This window comes from Mya arenaria, chromosome 14 (genome assembly GCF_026914265.1).
Source record: "Mya arenaria isolate MELC-2E11 chromosome 14, ASM2691426v1".
NCBI classification, from domain to species: Eukaryota; Metazoa; Mollusca; class Bivalvia; order Myida; family Myidae; genus Mya; species Mya arenaria.
Genome location: NC_069135.1, coordinates 1,491,907 through 1,513,597, shown reverse-complemented (window position 1 = coordinate 1,513,597; position 21,691 = coordinate 1,491,907). Strand labels below are relative to the sequence as shown.

At 36.7% G+C, this 21,691-nt stretch overlaps 1 protein-coding gene across 1 annotated transcript; it reads left to right on the top strand.

The window, feature by feature from the left end:
• Positions 1–5,085: 5,085 nt before the first annotated feature.
• Positions 5,086–14,047, top strand: LOC128218565 (betaine--homocysteine S-methyltransferase 1-like). The gene is made up of 7 exons (XM_052926258.1): positions 5,086–5,101; positions 8,313–8,503; positions 11,747–11,941; positions 12,107–12,218; positions 12,966–13,144; positions 13,402–13,483; positions 13,764–14,047. Exons 1-7 carry the CDS (start codon positions 5,086–5,088, stop codon positions 14,045–14,047), a joined length of 1,059 nt encoding a protein of 352 aa, XP_052782218.1.
• The last annotated feature ends 7,644 nt before the right edge of the window (positions 14,048–21,691 follow it).

Here is a 21,691-nt window from a genome sequence, read left to right as displayed (position 1 = left end):
TGTTCTTCCGTTTGCTAATTTCTACTCAAGGCACACATGTATAAGTGATAGGGCTCTGACAGTATCAATTTAATTTAAACTCATCTGTTGTTTGTTTAAAAGTGATTTGTTGCCCTGGCATCAGTGTCATCTTCATTGTTGGTGTCGTCTGGGAGAAGGATTAAAGGGAGAAGAAACCAAGCGATAAAACACGAGTCAGTCTGAACATGCTGTCGTCAGTTGAGTTGATCACTGATAACAATGATTCGATTGATACCAACGCGCTTTATGATTTACAGCTGAGCGGTATCAAGTGAAAAAAGATGTACCTTCACGAAAATCGTCATTAATTATTAAAAACGGCAACTGTTATTGGTCCCAGGTGTCATGCACACTATATATTGTTGACTACAAACCTTTACAAATGTTAAAAGTGACATAACACTGGCTACATGTAAAGCAATGCCCTTCTGTCTTGCTACATGTGTAGCAATACCCTTTCCTCTGGCTACATGTGTACCATGTCTTATTACTCTCGCTGCATGTAAAGCAATGCCTAGCAATCTTGCTACATGTCTTGCAAGGCCAATCACTTTGCCTACAAGTGCGGCAAGTCTCATCCCTCTGGCTACATGTTTAGCAAGGCCCATTACTCTGGCTATATATGTGCAGGAAGGCGCATTATTCTTGCTACATTTGCATTAGGATCCATCCCTCTGGCCTACACATCCAGGGGTGAAAGCGAAAAGGTTCTATCTGCTTCTTTATTTAATGTCACTTAGAACCTTTTCGCATTCACCCCTCGACTGTCATGCAGCATATCTCACCGCTCTGGCTACATGTTTAGCAAGGCTCATCGCTCTGACCACGTTTAGCAAGGCCAATCACTCTAGTTACATATGTAGCAAGGCTCATCACTCTAGCTATATTTTTAGCAAAGCCCATCACTCTGGCTACATATGTAGCAAGGCTCATCACTCTGACCACATTTAGCAAGGCCAATCACTCTAGTTACACGTGTAGCAAGGCCCATCCTCCTGGCTACATGTGTAGCAAGGCCCATCCCCCTGGCTTCACGTGTAGCAAAACCCATCCCCTGGCCACATGTGTAGCAAGGCCCATCAATCTGGCCGCATGTGTAGCAAGGCCCATCCCCCTGGCTACATGTGTAGCAAGGCCCATCTCCCTGGCTACATGTGTAGCAAGGCCCATCCCCCTGGCTACATGTGTAGCAAGGCCCATCTCCCTGGCTACATGTGTAGCAAAGCCCATCCCCTGGCTACATGTGTAGCAAGGCCCACCCCCTGGCTACATGTGTAGCAAGGCCCATCTCCCTGGCTACATGTGTAGCAAGGCCCATCCCCCTGGCTACATGTGTAGCAAGGCTACATGTGTAGCAAGGCCAATCAATCTAGCCACATATGTAGCAAGGCCCATCCGCATGGCTACATGTGAAGCGAGACCCATCAATCAGGCTTCATGTGTAGCAAGGCCCATCAATCTAGCCATATGTGTAGCAAGGTCCATCCCCTGGCTTCATTTGTAGCAATGACCATCTCCCTGGCTACATGTGTAGCAAGGCCCATCAATCTAGCCACATGTGTAGCAAGGCCCATCCGTTTGGCTACATGTGTAGCAAGACCCATCCCCTTGGCTACATGTGTAGCAAAGCCAATCAATCTGGCCGCATGTGTAGCAAGGCCCATCCGCCTGGCCACATGTGTAGCAAGGCCCATTCCCCTGTCCACATGTGTAGCAAGACCCATCCCCTAGCTACATGTGTAGCAATGCCCACCAATCTGGCCGCATGGGGAACAAGGCTCTTCCCCCTGGCCACATGTGTAGCAATGCCCATCCCCCTGGCTACATGTGGAACAAGGTCCATTCCCCTGGTTACATGTGTAGCAAGGCCCATCCCCTGGCTACATGTGTATAAAAACCCACCACCTTGGCTACATGTGAAGCGAGGCCCATCAATCAGGCTTCATGTGTAGCAAGGCTCATCAATCTGGCTACATGTGTAGCAATGCCCATCAATCTGGCTGCATGTGTAGCAAGACCCACCACCTGGCTACATGTGTAGCAAGGCCCATCTCCCTGGCCACATGTGTAGCAAGGCCCACCCCCCTGGATACATGTGTAGCAAGGCCCATCCCCCTGGCCACATGTGTAGCAATGCCAATCAATCTGGCTACATGTGTAGCAAGGCCCATCCCCTCGCTACATGTGTAGCAAGGCCCATCCCCTTGGCCACATGTGTAGCAAGGCCCATCCCCTCGCTTCATGTGTAGCAAGGCCCATCCCCCTGGCCACATGTGTAGCAATGCTCATCAATCTGGCTTCATGTGTAGCAAGGCCCATCCCCTCGCTACATGTGTAGCAAGGCCCACCAATCTAGCCGCATGTGTAGCAAGGCCCATCCCCCTGGCTACATGTGTAGCAAGGCCCATTCCCCTGTCCACATGTGTAGCAAGACCCATCCCCTGGCTACATGTGTAGCAAGGCCCACCAATCTGGCCGCATGTGGAACAAGGCTCATCCCCCTGGTCACATGTGTAGCAATGCCCATCAATCTGGCTACATGTGTAGCAAGGCCCTTCCCCTGTCCACATGTGTAGCAAGTCCCATCCCCTGGCTACATGTGTAGCAAGGCCCACCAATCTGGCCGCATGTGGAACAAGGCTCATCCCCCTGGCCACATGTGTAGCAATGCCCATCAATCTGGCCACATGTGGAACAAGGCCCATTCCCCTGTCCACATGTGTAGCAAGACCCATCTCCTCGCTACATGTGTAGCAAGGCCCACCAATCTGGTCGCATGTGGAACAAGGCTCATCCCCCTGGCCACATGTGTAGCAATGCCCATCAATCTGGCTACATGTGGAACAAGGCCCATTCCCCTGTCCACATGTGTAGCAAGACCCATCCCCTCGCTACATGTGGAACAAGGCTCATCACTTTCACTAAACTACTTTTTGAATACCGCTTGATTCTAAGCTGAGGAAATCGGACGCGCTTGTTTTCACATTGGAGGATCCCATTTGCATGTGTTTCTTACTATAAATGGCACCATGCATGTCATGTCAGTATTCAAGTGCCTGGGATTAAGGATAGCAGTTTACAAACTCAACAGTTACATTGTACTGTTACTTAGCGTGGCAACTTTATAACAGTTTTTAAGGTTTTGAACTTCTGAACTTATTACAATTATAAAGTCCCAAAATATCGTGCAGCATCAATATAGTCGCCGTATCGTTCTTCCATTCATCCGACCCGGCTAACAATGAATATTTAACTCTGCAATATTGCAAGATAGAGGTGCATATCGTCAAGCTATGCATGCTAGATTATTTCGTGTTTATCATACATGCACAATATACAATTCTTGTTCCTGCAATTTCTCATCAACCTGTGGGTTCTACGGAAAACCTATCAAACAAGATGAGATTCCCACGTAGTTTGACCATGAACACGAGAGATTCCCACGTAGTCTGACCATGAACATGAGAGATTCCCACGTAGTCTGACCATGAACACGTGACAATCAAGTGCTTTTTGTCATCGAGTCTTGAATAGTGTGAAATGTTGATGCATGGTGTCCATTCAGGGGTGAACTAAGCCATACTGAAATACAATTTGTTTCCGAAATGGCAAAGATCAAGTATCGAAGGCTAAGGGGTGTTGATACTTGCAATGTTTTACAGATTACAACTCCGTGTAACTATACTGAATGTCGGTGTTCAGTTAATTATTCAAACGTTGCCTACGGGTAAGGAAACCTCACTGCTCCAGCCCCATATTATATTTAAGAACCAAAAGTATTGCTTGTTGGATACTAATGTGTAATTTAAAAGACACAAAGTACATTTTAGAAAATATTTCGCAGTCAGATTGCCGCGAATTGGACGTGAATTACCCTATTTTGCAATATTTTAATGCCAAAAAACTTATTAGTAATATGGCATCTAAGATTCACGTAATTGTTCTGCGTATACATTAATTCAACGCTGTTATCGCATGTGCGTGAAGTTAGCAACACAGCAGCATAGCAGCAAGCTGCTAGCAGCAAGTTGATATGATGCTGGCAGCTAGCTGCTACGCTGCTGGTAGCTAGCTGCTACATGTTTTCACTATAAATATAATGATTTAGGTTTACTATATACTACTTTAGTAAACCATTGTATGATTTCCAGCTGTTTATAGGAATATAAATAGGGGTAAGAAAAAAATGAGATTTTACTGTTTTAGGTCATTTGGTAAAATTTTGATTGCGACGGGTTTATTAAATAAGTAGACCACCAAAATAATTATTTTTTTCTGAAATACCAATTTCTCATCTTAAAATACAGGAAAGGGCAACGGGACCATACCAACTTAAGGTAATCTTTATTCAGATTTGCTGCTGTAAAAGCCATTTTGGGTACGAACTGACCAGAAATTTCGACTAAGGGGACCATAACGAAAAGTGGGGGGATGAACTAGGCCACGAGCCCTACAATGTGAGCTATTTAGATCGCTGGAGCTTTTGTCCTGAGTAGCCGAAAATAAAACCCGAAAATTCGACTGAGGGAACATTAGCGAAAAGTGTAATGTTGAACATTCTTCGCTTAACGCTCCTTTGACTCATGTTCAGCTAGGCATTTTCAGGTTCATTTGAAACAATCATGGTTATTTAAAACTCATTTAAAAGTATATGTAACTGAATTCCAGGCAGGGATCTATTCTGCATGTCAATGGAGATTTATTAACGCCGGCTAGTAGACAACAGGTTTGAATCCTAGGCGCTTATTTGCAATTGAAGTGGGTCCGTCTAGCGCAGGTTCGAATTAAAATTGCCGAAAATAAAACAAACAATAGGCGAATAACACCTGCTCAACAAAAACAAAAGCTTTATATATTTAGAGACAGATATTGCCAAAAATTTACATTTAATGCTTTATATATAGAAATTTGCAATCCCCGGTTCGCATCTAACGACAAACATTATAATGGCGAGCAAACTATTGACTAGTACCCAATCGGAACTCCTCGGCTAGTATCAAGATTTAAACTGCTTGACAGACAGGCTTAGACCTTCATATAGTCCGGACGGCAGCCAGGAAGAATATGTCAACAGAAAACGGTAATGCATAATATAATTATATTGCTTGAAGAAAATAAAAAATATTGGAGGTTTCAGTTGCTTTAATAATCATGTGTTACTTTTTGGTAGTAGTGCTAACATAAAAATATTGACTCTTTAGTAAAATTAGCAAGTTAAACTATCGCAACATTAGACATATATATATATTCACGACTACTTTTTAATAATTGCACAACTGCTACAACGCCAATTATTTGCAATAATTTACTTGTAGCATTTTAGTCACGGAATTTTATTTTATAAGAATACATATATGTTTTGCAATATTCAAATGTACATTGCATATTAATTTTACAATGTTCTTTTGTTCGTTACGTATCCACCACGTTATAAGTACATGCTTTAGATATTTATCTTTAATGCATATCGCCCTAAGCGCATTTTGCTGTTAAAACGTCTTATTTCTAAATGCGGCGGTCCAGCATGGAAAAAAGTTATGTAATATTAACTTATTAATAGCCTTGTGACAGTCACGTGGTAGATACTGACCAAAAGATACTGATAAAACATTATTCTGGTTTTGACAAGCGTCGAGGATACACCTCTGTTAGGATTTCCTATCAAAATTACAAAATATATGAACATTTTAAACTAGTGAAAAGGAATTGTTACCACTGTTATTCATTATTATCACAATCAAATAAAACGCTTAAAACTTGTATGCTGTTTTACTTGGATACTTTCGAAGTGAGCGTTGGGCAACTAATAGTTATAACAACATTGCTTCATAGTCGACTAAGACTTCGTGACTAACCGTGTATTCCGGACACTACTTTTACTATTACTACTTTTAAAACCCGTGACACGTCATCACAACGTCGTACGTATTTATGAATGTGTTAATAATCTTAGCAGATAAAATTTGCATGCACCAAGTTAGTGAGGAATAACGCATGCATATACATAAATTTATCTATGCGTCTGAAACGTTTTTGTATGCAAATTAAAAGCATTTTTAAAGCATTTTTACTCTAAATTTCGAAACGGTGGAAATTCATGCGTGGGTTTGTCGCTTTTAAATGTATCCCATGGTTTCAATATAAACACGTGCAATAAAAAGAGAAGTCAATATCATTCACAGGCTCAAATTGAGTATTCAGACATAACCAACATTCAAGTGTATCAAATATTTAAAGACCAGATATTCCCGTCAAACAAAAGTAATAATGAATATTGCACATGGCTCACTGGATTCAAACAGTGATATTTAAGTATTCACGTTGATTAAATACAACTGGGAGAGTCACATCTTTTAAGTAATACATGCAAAATGTCTTAAATAAATAAGAAAATTAATATTTCGACGAGTTTGTTCAAGAAAAGCAGAGACCCTTTAACACATATTTACTGAATAACTTTTTTATAAGTTGTGTTTACCAGTTTATATATATGTTTGGATATGTGTTAGAATATGGTTTTATATAATGCTTACGTAGGTTCGTTATCCTTACACTCGAATAAAAGATGAAATTCATTCCCTAGTTGGTTACATGTTTGTCATATCCGTTCATTGACTGGTATGTACTAGAGGTGAAGATCTTCCTTCACTATTTCAATTACCAGTTTCTATTGGAAGTCTGTGGTTTCTTGTACTAAACTTGATAAGTGGATACATTAATGATAATGTTGCTGAATGAAGATACTTTTCATAGCCAAATGAAGATTTTATAAAATGATTCAAAGGAGTACCACGATGTTAAGAATATATCCTTCAGCTTGCACTTAACCGCAACTTTAAGCCATTTAGGATTTACATCTTGTTGGTATTTCCTTCAAACCCACACTTTGTTAATATTTACTTCATATTGAAGAAACATCGATATCTAGTTTTTATAATGTCTGGAGGTAAGTAAACGTTACTGGTGTTGTCCCAGTTTAGCCATAAACCCTGGAGTTGAACATTTTAATTTGAGCATATGCTTAAAAACTCTTCAGCTGAACTCTTTCTATGACATCAAGATTCCTCTAACCCAAATTTCTGCGCCGTCAATTAAAACGTCGATTAAAATTGGTTCAACTGTTTTATTGAATAAGTATATTTGAAGATCGATGAGCAGTTTGAGTCTATCAAAGTTTTTGAGAAGACAATAAGTTACTCTAGTTACCAGCGGTGCAACAGGTAATTTGTTTTTATAGAAAGAACCTGTTCTACTAAACAGCACACCTTCATATTTATATTCCTTCACTATTTCAAGCGGTTGATAGTTTAGTGAAAAACATAAATTTGGTTGTCGGCATTTTGAAAATATTAGTATTTTTGATGTTTTTGTATTGATCGTAAGTTTCCAGTCAGTGCAGGAATCAGAGTAGGCACATGCAGAGTTTTACATGTAAGACCCGGAGACCCGCATGCATTTCTGAAACCAGTTTATGCTATATAATTAAAGCATACCTAAAGGAAGATTTTTTTTTTATAGTCAACATGATGTATAGTAACTTAATAGGTTGAACGAGGTTTTCTCGTGTTCAAAATATGTAGTCATGTATTACTATGCACCTTCCATGAGCACACTATTTCTGGTTTAGCAACAGCAAGGAAGTTATCACTGTAGCTACACTAATGTCATTGTTCCGTTCCGTTCCACTCCAATCATCGTGAATCCGACGATGTTCTAACGTTATTTGTTTACAATTAATTTTATTGAAACATGCATCATAATTTAATGCAGGTACGAACACTGAATCTCATTAATTCAGAAGTGTTCGCTGTAAAACTTACCAATCTGTTATGACCATCCCTATTCTGTTTTCGTTTTCCAGAAAGTGTTTGAAACAAAATTGTTCGCAATTAAAAACATGCTTTAGCTATAAATAACTATCACCGCAGATTCTTAACTCAGATATCGAATGAAATATAGGTCGTAGACGTATGACCTATATTCAAAGGGCTTATCTAGACCAACATAAAGCTACTGTTGTAGGTTTAGCCTGCCAACAGAAGAATCCATCGGAAGAAATATTGGTCTCAGGTTGGTAATGTAGATGCAGAGGATGATAGATATCCTAATACTCCGACTCAGTCATGTTTGCGAAACATGAACATGATGACAGACCATGCAGTTTAGGATCATTTTATCACACGCATTAAATAAGTAAAGTTTTTTAAACCTCTCTCAGGGCGCATATCTTAACTCCCTCACCACTTAAATTAAGTTTAACAATGTATAATTTCACACGTGAATAACTCCAGCACTCTTGAAACGGCTGAAGAATGGCGGAAATCTGGTGGTGGCGGAGGGATACATTTTCGAGTTCGAGCGAAAAGGTTACCTTCAGGCGGGCACTTTCGTGCCGGAAGTGACTATCGAGCACCCGGAACTGGTCATGCAGATGTACGAGGAGTTTGTACATGCCGGAAGTGACGTCGTTCTAGCATTTACGGTTCGTTTTAATATCTAATAATGCCGTTGTTTTCGATTGAATTCCTATCATCACAATATCATATATTGGTTGTATCATGAGAATCTCTGGTGATATAGGATCTCTGGTTCTACAGGAGTATTTGTTATGTCCAATCTATGGATATATAGGATATCTGTTTAATAATAAAGAATGTCTTGTTCAGGCCCCGATTTCTCGAAACTTCTTAAGCTTAACAGGCTTAAGTCGCTTATTTCAATTAGCCTAAATTCATACTAATAATGGATTTTGATAAATGAAAAATGGTTTCTTCTAATTAGCATACAGATTTTTCTTATATAATTTCTAAAAACTGTAAAAAAGTAAATATAACGCATATTATAGAACAACAAAAATAGTGAGTTTAGCTTAATCCTGTTATAAGGGACATAAGAAGTTTCGAGAAATTGGGGCCTGGTTATTAAGGATCTCTGGATATATAGGATCTCTGGTTATATGAGATATCTGTTAATATCGAATTTCTAGTTATAAAGAATCACTGGTTATATAGCATCTCGGCTTATATAGAATTTCTGGTTATATAGGATTTCTTATTATATATGATCTCTGGTTATATAGCATCTCTGGTTATAAAGAATCTTTTGTTTTATTTGATCTCTGGTTATAAAATTATGATCTCTGGTAAAGTAGGATCTCTGGTTATATATGATCACCGGTTATAAAACATCTCTTGTTATATATGATCTCTGGTTATGTAGGATCTCTTGTTATATATGATATCTGGTTATGTAGGATCTCTTGTTATATATGATATCTGGTTATGTAGGATCTCTTGTTATATATGATATCTGGTTATGAAGGATCTCTTGTTATATATGATATCTGGTTATATAGGATCTCTTGTTATATATGATATCTGGTTATGTAGGATCTCTTGTTATATATGATCTCCGGTTAGATAGCGTCTCTTGTTATATATGATCTCTGGTTATGTAGGATCTCTTGTTATATATGCTATCTGGTTATATAGCGTCTCGTGTTATATATGATCTCTGGTTATGTAGGATCTCTTGTTATATATGATATCTGGTTATATAGCGTCTCTTGTTATATATGATCTCTGGTTATGTAAGATCTCTTGTTATATATGATATCTGGTTATATAGGATCTCTTGTTATATATGATATCTGGTTATAATGCGTCTCTTGTTATATATGATATCTGGTTATGTAGGATCTCTTGTTATATATGATCTCCGGTTAGATAGCGTCTCTTGTTATATATGATCTCTGGTTATGTAGGATCTCTTGTTATATATGCTATCTGGTTATATAGCGTCTCGTGTTATATATGATCTCTGGTTATGTAGGATCTCTTGTTATATATGATATCTGGTTATATAGCGTCTCTTGTTATATATGATATCTGGTTATGTAAGATCTCTTGTTATATATGATATCTGGTTATATAGGATCTCTTGTTATATATGATATCTGGTTATATAGCGTCTCTTGTTATATAAGATCTCTGGTTATGTAGGATCTCTTGTTATAAATGATATCTGGTTATATAGCGTCTCTTGTTATATATGATCTCTGGTTATGTAGGATCTCTTGTTATATATGATATCTGGTTATGTAGGATCTCTTGTTATATATGATATCTGGTTATATAGCGTCTCTTGTTATATATGATATCTGGTTATATAGGATCTCTTGCTATATATGATATCTGGTTATATAGGATCTCTTGTTATATATGATATCTGGTTATGTAGGATCTCTTGTTATATATGATCTCCGGTTAGATAGCGTCTCTTGTTATATATGATCTCTGGTTATGTAGGATCTCTTGTTATATATGCTATCTGGTTATATAGCGTCTCGTGTTATATATGATCTCTGGTTATGTAGGATCTCTTGTTATATATGATATCTGGTTATATAGCGTCTCTTGTTATATATGATCTCTGGTTATGTAAGATCTCTTGTTATATATGATATCTGGTTATATAGGATCTCTTGTTATATATGAAATCTGGTTATATAGCGTCTCTTGTTATATATGATCTCTGGTTGTGTAGGATCTCTTGTTATATATGATCTCTGGTTATGTAGGATCTCTTGTTATATATGATATCTGGTTAAATAGCGTCTCTTGTTATATATGATATCTGGTTATATAGGATCTCTTGTTATATATGATTTCTGGTTATATAGCGTCTCTTGTTATATATGATATCTGGTTATATAGCGTCTCTTGTTATATATGATATCTGGTTATATAGCGTCTCTTGTTATATATGATCTCTGGTTATGTAGGATCGCTTGTTATATATGATATCTGGTTATATAGCGTCTCTTGTTATATATGATATCTGGTTATGTAGGATCTCTTGTTATATATGATATCTGGTTATATAGCGTCTCTTGTTATATATGATCTCTGGTTATGTAGGATCTCTTGTTATATATGATATCTGGTTATATAGGATCTCTTGTTATATATGATATCTGGTTATGTAGGATCTCTTGTTATATATGATCTCCGGTAATATAGCGTCTCTTGTTATATATGATCTCTGGTTATGTAGGATCTCTTGTTATATAAGATCTCTGGTTATATAGCGTCTCTTGTTATATATGATCTCTAGTTATGTAGAATCTCTGGTTATGTAGGATTTCTGGTTATATAGAATCTCCGGTTATAAAGCATCTCTCGTTATATATGATCTCTGGTTATATAGTATATCTTGTTATATATGATCTCCGGTTATATATGATCTCTGGTTATATAGTATCTCTTGTTATATATGATCTCTGGTTATGTAGAATCTCTGGTTATGTATGATCTCTAGTTATATAGAATCTCCGGTTATAAAGCATCTCCGGTTATATATGATCTCTGGTTATATAGTATCTCTTGTTATATATGATCTCTGGTTATGTAGGATCTCTTGTTATATATGATCTCCGGTTATATAGCGTCTCTTGTTATGTATGGTCTCTGGTTATGTAGGATCTCTGGACATATAGGATCCCTGGTTATGTAGGATCTCTGGCTATGTAGGATCTCTGGTTATATATGATCTCTGGTTATGTAGGATCTCTTGTTATATATGATCTCTGGTTATGTAGGACCTCTTGTTATATAGGATCCCAGCTTTAGAGCAAAATTGTTCTTATTTTTCACACAAACGCAAATATAATTTTCTTCAGTTGAGCTTGTTTCAAGTAATGAAAATTTAACTTCTGAATTCTAAGTACTACGCCCACCGGGAGAAATTGCGGTTGATTGGGCGCGAGAATGAGTTGGAGGCTATGAACCGCGCAGCCCTGCAGATGGCGCGGCAAGTGGCGGACAAACATGGCTGCCTTATGGCCGGCAACATCTCCAACACCACCGCATACATTCCAGATGACCCGGAGTCACATGCTAAGGTCGAACAGATATTCAAGGTGAGTTTTTATTTCGCATTCAACTCGTTCTAGAAGAATAAGCAGCGAATGTAGTTTGCTGATTACCAGAAAACTTTCTTTTTACGAAGTCCCCCCCCCCAACCCCCACCTCCCAAAGTCATTATAGGAACTGTCTCTCACCCTTTTTGATGTATTGTGTTACAGGAGCAAGTTGTTATAGCGGCAGAGGGTGGGGCGGACTATATTGTTGGGGAAACGTTTAGCCACTTCGGGGAGGCCAGTATAGCTCTTCAAGCCATCCTAAAGTATGGCAAAGGTACGGGGATTCGTCTTCGCTTGTGTGAATTTGTATGCGGCCGTCATATTTGACAGAGCGTTTTATGTGAAAAACTGCTGCGGACTGGTGTTTGTTCTCTTACCTTCCCAAGTTTACACTTATTATCCCCAAACTTGGTCGTCATGTTTACGGGCAAACTTTATCAGTCAAGTTTGACCATTAGCCTAGCCGGAAACTCGTCCCGGAATAATGACTCTTGAATTGACAGACAAAATAATAATTCAGATTGGTTCGTGTCTGCCCTTTAACTTTGGCAAACGTTAACCAATAATCACCAAACTTGGTCAGCATGTTTGTGGATAGACTATCTCGGATCAGTTCGATAAGAAACCGGAAAGTCCCAGTCACTCCAGAGTTAAACTCCTTGATTTGACAAACATGTACAGAATTGACAGTGTTTTGTGTATTTTGCGATAGTTCGCGCTTAAGACTCTATGTAAACTGCATGCCACTACATAAATAGAATATTGTGAATATGGAACATATACTGTGTGCGCAGGCGACCACCCTATGTGATTAGATGAACAATCAGATTGCCCATAACTTTTAAAGACGGAAATTGGAAATAATTTAATTAAATGCCACTTATTGCTGAAACTGCTTCTCGTTGTAGGATAATAACTTCCTTGTGAATATTTAAATGACACTTCGTATTGAATAACATGCTCTAATCAATTGAAGTGTTGTTTCAGATCTAATCTAACTTCCTACTTTTACCAATTTAAGGTCTGCCGGCCGTGATCACGCTATCTCCCCCGGCCACCGACACTATGATAGACGGGGTAACGCTTGCAGACGCCTGCAAGCGCCTGGAGGATGCAGGGGCCGCCGTGGTCGGGCTCAATTGCGGCCGCGGCCCTGAAACAATGCTTCCGGCTATCAGGGAGATCATGAAAGTTTGCAAGGTAGCAGAAAAAGGAAACGTTATAACGACATCATATGTATTTTGTAACCGGTCCGATATATATTTTTGGTTTGTTTATCGAGCAGTTTGAGATATATGTTAAACTTGGCTTAAAGCTTGTATGAGTGATACTGAATAAATATACATGCACAATACATCGACTTATTTATTTTGAAGGTAACTAGCATGTAAGTCCATTCCTGATTGAATAATTAACACATTCATATAACCATTTTTTTCTGTGTTCTGCATTACCAGGGTCCCGTCGCAGCCCTTCCGGTGACCTATAGGACCACCCCACAGGAGCCGACGTTTTTCTCGCTAACAATACCCGGCACAAGTACGCCTTGCAATACCTATGTTCGGTTGAGAAATTACCAGCTTTTTGAAAATCCCAACATGCCCACCGCCACCCTTTTGAGAAATATCCAAGGATGAATGACGAACTGTAGAAAAATTGTTTTGAATTTACAATATATATGCACGAAATGTTGTATTTATTTTAGACAAATGAGAAACGGACAAGTTCCAGGACATAAACATAGAAAAATATCATTTTTACTTTATAAATAATATAACTATAACTATATATATTTAAATCATTTCTCATGTGCTTGCAGAAAGTCGTGCGTTTCCTTTGGAGCTTTGCACATGCCTGTGTGGGAGATGTCACATTGAAGAGTTTGCCAATCAGTGCCGTGAGATGGGGGTTCAATACGTCGGGCTCTGCTGCGGAAACTCGGCAAACATGACGCGCATCGTCGCCCAGGGTTATGGACGGACACCACCGGCAGCCCGGTACGCGCCAGCCATGGAAAAACACTTCATCTTTGGCGACAAGACCAAGTTCAAGGACACGTACACAGAGGGAGTCCGTGCGCATGTCGGAGGAGACTTTGATTGAGAGTTAAGCTAAGCTCTGGTGTGAGGATTTGGGTTTTGCATGAAAGCTGTACATACATATTTTTAACATTCTGTATACCAATGCTACATTATATTGTTAGTTGAACATATTCATTTTACTACGAAGTATTTACATTTTATCACATGCTATACCTTGTTTCCGGTTTAAGATAACCATCACGTATTTTTCTGTATCACAAATGCGTAATGTAACATTGCTGTATTTCTATTGGTCAGAAAATATATTACTCCACAGGTTTGCAAAGAAATTACTTGGAAAAAATACAGTATTACAGTTTTCAAGAGAAAACATGGTATTTCGTCTTTATTTTATAAATACTATATTTTAAAGATGGTGGGTATTTCATGTTTTGAAAACAATGTGAAAAGCATCTGACACTCATAATATTATACACCATTTTATTCAACTCGTCTAGAAAATAAATTATGTGAGTAAGCTCGCCAAAGGCTCGCTTTCTAACGTTTTTCTGAACGATTTGAATATAAATGTGTGTTATATGACGACTCTTTAGATATCTTATATAAATAAACACTGCCCTTGGCACGACGCGATATGTTCGTCTTGTGTATATAATATTAAGACTTGTTCATGTTAAGTGTACGTTTCTGGAGACGGGTTTTATTTTATGTTTTTTGGGTTATGCTTTATTTTTCATGCGTTTTAAAGTATACACTTTTTGGGGACGGCTTTTATTGGCATGTATTAGGACACTTGTGCTATGTACTAGTTCGATTTTGTATTTTCCTTACCATGAACATACATGTATCTAAGTAGTGAATTAGCGGAGATCGAGATCTTTGCATCTGAGTGTATAGAAAATATTTTGGATTTTTAGTAGCTTCAACCCTCTTATTTAAGTGTTATGTCCTCGCGCCACAATTTGGGGAACTCGAAATTTTCAAAATGGCGTCCAAAATGGCCGCCACATTTTACCCTAATCAACACTTGACTTTTAATTTTGTTTTAATGCTTCAATTCCTGATATACGAGCTGAGTATGTGATCCTCTGTTTTCCCGTGTTCACTTCTTGGCCTGTATTGCCAGTACCTGTCGAAGATATAGAGGGTATTTGTTGAATTCAGTGTAAGATCGTATCTTATTTCACGAGTGGTCACAGAAAAAAACATTTTCACGAGTGGCGTATATATGCTCGCACATATATATCATGTTATATCATCGTTCAAGTATCTTTTTAACTCTTTGTCCTTGTAATACGTAAAACGAACCTCACGGAAAATTCACACAACAATTTAAACAAAAAGCTATGATTTTTTACCCCACCCACGCTTCAAAATTTGTCAACAACCTAGTGTGGTCTTCACTCTTTAGCGAATCAGACTGATTTCTGACAGTAGGGGATGACTGACTTCCCATGTATCATGAAACAAACTCTAAAACTAAGAAAAATATCTTTATCCAATGAGTATCTACAATTGTTTGCTAACACGTTCGACCTTTCAAATTTTTATTCAATAAATGGCGGCGTGGTAATTTCGTCATGTATTCATGCCTTGTTTTATTCATAAGTGATTCGTTAATTTTTTGGAACATATATGTATAAATAAAAGTTCATAAAATGTTTGCACTAAAACAACTAGTAAATAATATACTATTAAGAAAATATCGGAAAACTTTGTCCACGAGCTGGAAATAGAAAATTGACAGCTACGTCATCAGCTATCTTTTGAAAAGAGGGTCTTTAGAAAAATAAATCAAAATACTAGTCTAGTTAAACTCCGAAAAAAAGCATAAAAGAACAGAAATTTGAATTCGCTTCTTGTTAACAAGTGTTTTTCTATGATACTCGTGAAATAAAACTCGATCTTACACTGAAATCAGCAAATATCCTCTATATTCTCTAAGTTTCATTTTAAAATTAGCAAAGAAATATCGAAGTTTGAGCGTGAATGATCATAACAGGACACTTGACATGTTCATTAATGTTAAATGTCCGGCATTATTTGTGTACGGAAACCATTAGAGCATGGTGTCACGCCAGACTCGTCCCTAACTAATATCTTGAAGTCATAGTGTGTGTACAATACGGATACAGTGTAGTGTTAACATCGAAAGATTTATTTTTGAGTTGACTGATAAACATGAAGAGTAAAGTTTGAGAATACATGGTTTGATGGAAACACAATTTTTGGAATATAAGTGTTTAATTTAATTAAGATTTTTCGAGATGAGTTTCAAACCGTGCACCATCGCAGTTTTAATAGGCATCTGTTTGCTCATTTCGAATGGTATGTTTTAAATTATATTCTTAATTTTGTTATGGCTATAACTATGTATCTTCGTAGTAAACAGTACCGTAATTATATTTTAACTCAGCAGAGACAAATACTACGAGCAGTTATATTTTAAGTTTAAACTGAAACATATATACGGATTTACAATTGTATGATAAAATAAGTCCAATCCCCGTGCGCTTGTTTCAAATAAAGCAACTAAGGAAGCGCCATGTGGACTTCCAAATGTCCACTTCATGTTTATATTATAGGATTGCATCATTTGATTACACAACTTTAATATTTAATAAAATACTGAACTTTACAACAACTTACTTGTTCTGATCATTGCCTTTGACCTTTTGTGACAACCATTCCCCTTTCTGTACTTATTACTGTTATTTATATACTTTATGAGTATATTTATCCTTGTCCATTCAGCATGTCTCACGGCCGTAAACGTTAAAAGAAAGTAAAGTAACGACGGCATTAATAAATGTTGTGCTGTTTTACATACAACTTATATGACGACAGTCTATGAAATAACGCATGTGGTGGATCCGTGGTCTTGTGGTTACACAATTGACCTTCAATCCAGGAGTCGCAGGTTCGATTCCATTTACGTTAAATGGTGGTCCCGTGTGGCAGTGCTTTACACCGGTGCACGTTAAAGCACTAGGCTAGTTCTAAACAGGATTACATTCTGTCTGAGAACTTTGCTCCACAAACCTAAAATGACTAAAAATCTTATCGGAGCACTGGCCGAATGGGCAAGGCCCTAGTGCGAGTATAATAGATAAGCATACACACACCACAATAACGCAACAGTACTGTATGGTTGCATTTTAACTAGGAGAAGGTAAAAACAAATAGGACAATTTTCTTTGTTATAATTTTGAGGTGACATGTTATTCCAGTACCTATGTAAACGACTAAACATAGAGATAACAATAGCAACAATGAAGAGGAAAGCGAATACCTTAAATAGGTGAAGGCAACACATAGAAAACATATTATTTCAACAGCAGTGCTCTCTTTTTAACAGTATGTTTTAGGCGGATGTATGTATTAAATGATATATCAACAACATAACGTCATTTGTCAGATTTTGTTTTCTTTTTAAGCTAGTATTTTTTTCCATGTTTTGTTTATCTTTTTTGAAGAATATTTTTCCTCTGGCCGGGTTAGTATTAGCTCTCCAATTTATTTAATAATTTATTTGTATTAAAGAAGAAACATATATTTAACGACTTTGATAAATTAACTCGTGTTATAAGGACTGATTTTATAGTATATGTCTAACCTAACGTTTTGTTATGACATACAAGGTTGTATACTTGTTTTTATAAATGTCAATTCGGGCAATAACACAGAAAAAAGTAATTTTGTTGTAAGGGCACACTGTTTGACGAAAAAACACATTTTTACGAAAATACATTCAAACTCATTATCTGTACAAGTCATTGTTTTCAAAATTGGCTGTATTACACTTACAAAAGAATGGTCTCTGGGATTTTTTTTATTTTAGACACAACGCAATCCATTCTGTTTATATATAAGAAACTCTTTTAATTAAGAATGCATTCAATATTGAGTTTGGATGTGCTTTCATAGACGTACTCTCTCTGTATTTATTATCTCTTTTTATACCTATTTTCGCAAGTTAAGGACTGAAAGTGATGCCTAGCAGTAAACCACGAATCTGTGTTATATATTGTAAGCGTCATGTTTTATATCGCCAATGTTGTAGAGGAATCTCTGCTTCTTCTGGAACTGTCATCTATGTATTTCTAGGTATTTTTAATGACATCGTCAAATTACGTGTAATATAACCCCTTAAGTTAATAAAAAAAGTTTATCATTGATAACATTGTGTAATTCAGAATTGTCACCTTCATTTTCAGGAACCCCGAATACTCTCAAGGAACACTTTAGTTTGTCGGCATCAAGTCTTTTTAAATGCTGCTCTACTCTATCAAGCCTTTCACGATTTTTCTCATCGTTCATAGACATTAGACATTAGTTTGCAGTACACATGTATTATATTCAATATTTCAGACATTATCTTCAACTAAGGTAATTTTCCTGTTAACATCTGATTGGTTTAATTCGATATGGTCAACTTTTGCTTTTACATTATCTGATTCCTGTTTTACTTTGTGCATATCAGTTCTAAGCGACTCAACTTCCGTTTTGACAGCAGATATTTCATCTTTAGCCTTATTTATAGCCTTTAGTATCATAAGAGTGTCCTCGGTCGGGCCTAACATAAAAACATCTATATCTCTAACACATTGGAATATACACTCATAATTAAAGTCTAAGGAATGGAGTAAATGTCTCATCAAATAACCCTATGGTTTGAAATTTTGATTATTATCTAAATCCCAATACAGTTGATCATGAAATATTCTCACACATATAATAGTCTCCACTTGCACAATTTTAATCAAATATATCTTATTGAACTTGTAGAACGTTTAAGTAAACAATGTTCTTCTACCTTAATATACACACTTGTTTTGAATCTGTGTTCTAACACATAGTAAATTCTTACAAAAGTTCAGATGTACTATATCTAATTGTATACTATTCTGTAATCCCCATGTTTCCCAACCATCGTTTAAATTGGGGAAATTGGTTTATCAAACATATCTTATCTGTGCTTCATTGACAAAGTAGGGTGTTTAGTTAAACAAATCTTCAGTTTAAAAATCACTTTAAGAGCTTGTCCTGATAATCTACCAAACGTGGTAGAAAATTACCCTCAAGGTAAAAAACAATACTCAGAAAATGCAATATCATATGCATACAATAACAAGTATTGTAATATAGTAATATGTGTTCATGCTGAAATTTATTTCATAAAAACTTCGATATTTGATTGGTTCCAGGTCGATTGGTGCCGAACCCCAGACTTTGAATGTGATTTATACCTTCCAAACTGCGGGATATTCTACAAAATGAATTGAAATAAGAGATATTTTTCAAATTAAGTTTTGAAACGAGGTGCTGTATAAACAAAATACAAACACAGGGCTTAACTTCATGCGCAAGGTTAAGGAACAAAATTAATGAAGTTGGCCAAGACAGAAAGTGTACAGAGATTAACAACAAACCTGTTAGTGCGTTTTGTCCTGAAAACAACAACAAATGCTGTAAAGCAAAAAGTCATGGTGTGATATAAACTGTTTGTTATGAAATGAAAAGTGGAAAGCGACAACAACAACAACAATAACAACAAACAAAATCAACACCAATACAAAAACTAAAATAACAACAACAACAACAACAGTCACAACAACAATACAAAGCATAAGCTGACCATATTTAGAAGCATGGCGCACGAGGTATCGTATTCGTTGATGAATGAAAATGGCTTTCATGTTTATTAAATGGTGAACATGTGATGGGAAGTATTGAAAATATACATTGAAAAGATAGAAAATCATGTTATAACATGTGTAAGCATATCGCTGACAATGACTTGGACTATTGTAAACAAATTGTGGGAGAGGGTTTGATGTGTGAGGCTGATTTACTTTGCAAAGTGTTACATGTATTCATATGTCAAATCTGGTATTCCATTGTCTGTTTTTTATTGTAAGGTGATCTAGTTTCATTAAAGGCAACACATTTTTATCTTATGATATTTTTAGAATGCATTAATCAGGATTTGTTTAGAATGTTCTAAACGTTTCTATTTATTTCATGTAAAGTTCTTTTAGAATTTAAGAACAATTATTTCTGGAACATTTCTATCTGGTTATAAGGGAACATTTCTCTGATCCTGAAATAATTTAGTTGCGTAAACATTAAAAGTACCAGGATCGGTGAAGATATATTTTGGACTTTTTAGTAACAAAACGTAAACTATTCAATGTTATGGACATCTTAAACATGATAGCTTTTGAACAAGATATGGTATAAAACATTTTTTACTAATTATACAAATATCGAAGTCTGAGATTTAAAATTTCATGACAGGTTTTGGCAATATGTTTCACAATAGTTTCATTTGAAAGTAGGAATGAGAGTTTTGTTATCTGATTATTAAACAAAATCACTATTAATAATTAAGTGATGTGGATATGTTCAGCTATATCAGCTTTCAGGCGAGTTTCTAGACGTCGCCACACAATGCACCAGCTTTGCTAGCATCTGGAAATAGTGTCGTGGGGTCATGATAAGAGTTCTACTGATAAGTTGTTTTGTTCATTCCATAACGCGATTTGTTTTTTTGTTCACTTTACCCAACAGATGCCACAAGGAACTATTAAAGTGAACCTGTTCTGGCCTCTGCATAATAGATCCAGGCGTCTGTATCAGAACCATAACTTTGGCAACGTAACATGTTAACAAAATCAGTACCGTAACTTTGGCAACGCTACATGAAAACAGCATCAGTACCGTAATTCTGGCAACGCGTAACTTTGGCAACGCTACATGAAAACAGCATCAGTACCGTAATTCTGGCAACGCAACATGACGACAATATCAGTTCCATAAGTTTGGCACTTAACATGGCGGCAACATCAGTACCGTATTAATATAGTAATATGTGTTCATGCTGAAATTTATTTCATAAAAACTTCGATATTTGATTGGTTCCAGGTCGATTGGTGCCGAACCCCAGATTTTGAATGTGATTATACCTTCCAAACTGCGGGATATTCTACAAAATGAATTGAAATAAGAGAATTTTTTCAAATTAAGTTTTGAAACGAGGTGCTGTATTTCTAGACGAGTGGCGGCAACATCAGTACCGTAACTTTTGCAGCGTAACATGTACAATATCAGTAACGTAACTTTGACAATGCAACATGATAATAACATCAGTAACGTAACTTTGACAACGTAACGAGATGACGGAAACATCACCATTACTTTGATACCATTTCAGTTGGTTTGTGTAATACAGCAAGATAAGATTAATTATGGATTAGAGTATAACGGTTATAAGTGATTGATTTATGAATCGTGTGTAAATAAAATGATAATTGACAGGTGAGTTATTTTCAAGAATAATGTGTTTTTTCTTTTGTTTCTTTACAATGAAGGACATATTGAAAATTAGAATATATGTTCTCATATGTCTAAATGTGTAACCTTCAGTAATTAAAGCTTTTGTTATTATTATTATTATTATTATTATTATTATTATTATTATTATTATTATTATTATTATTTTTGAGATATAATGAAACGTTACATCTGAGGTCGCAACTGGCCAAACAACTGATATTGCCAAACGAGCTCCAACACAAGGTATTCTTAATGAAATATAAGTCATGTGATGTTCAGAGGAAATTAAAATACGAGATTGAAACATACCCATTTTTCAAGTCGTCGCTGTCATCTTGGGCTGAAATATAATAAACGTGCATGTTTA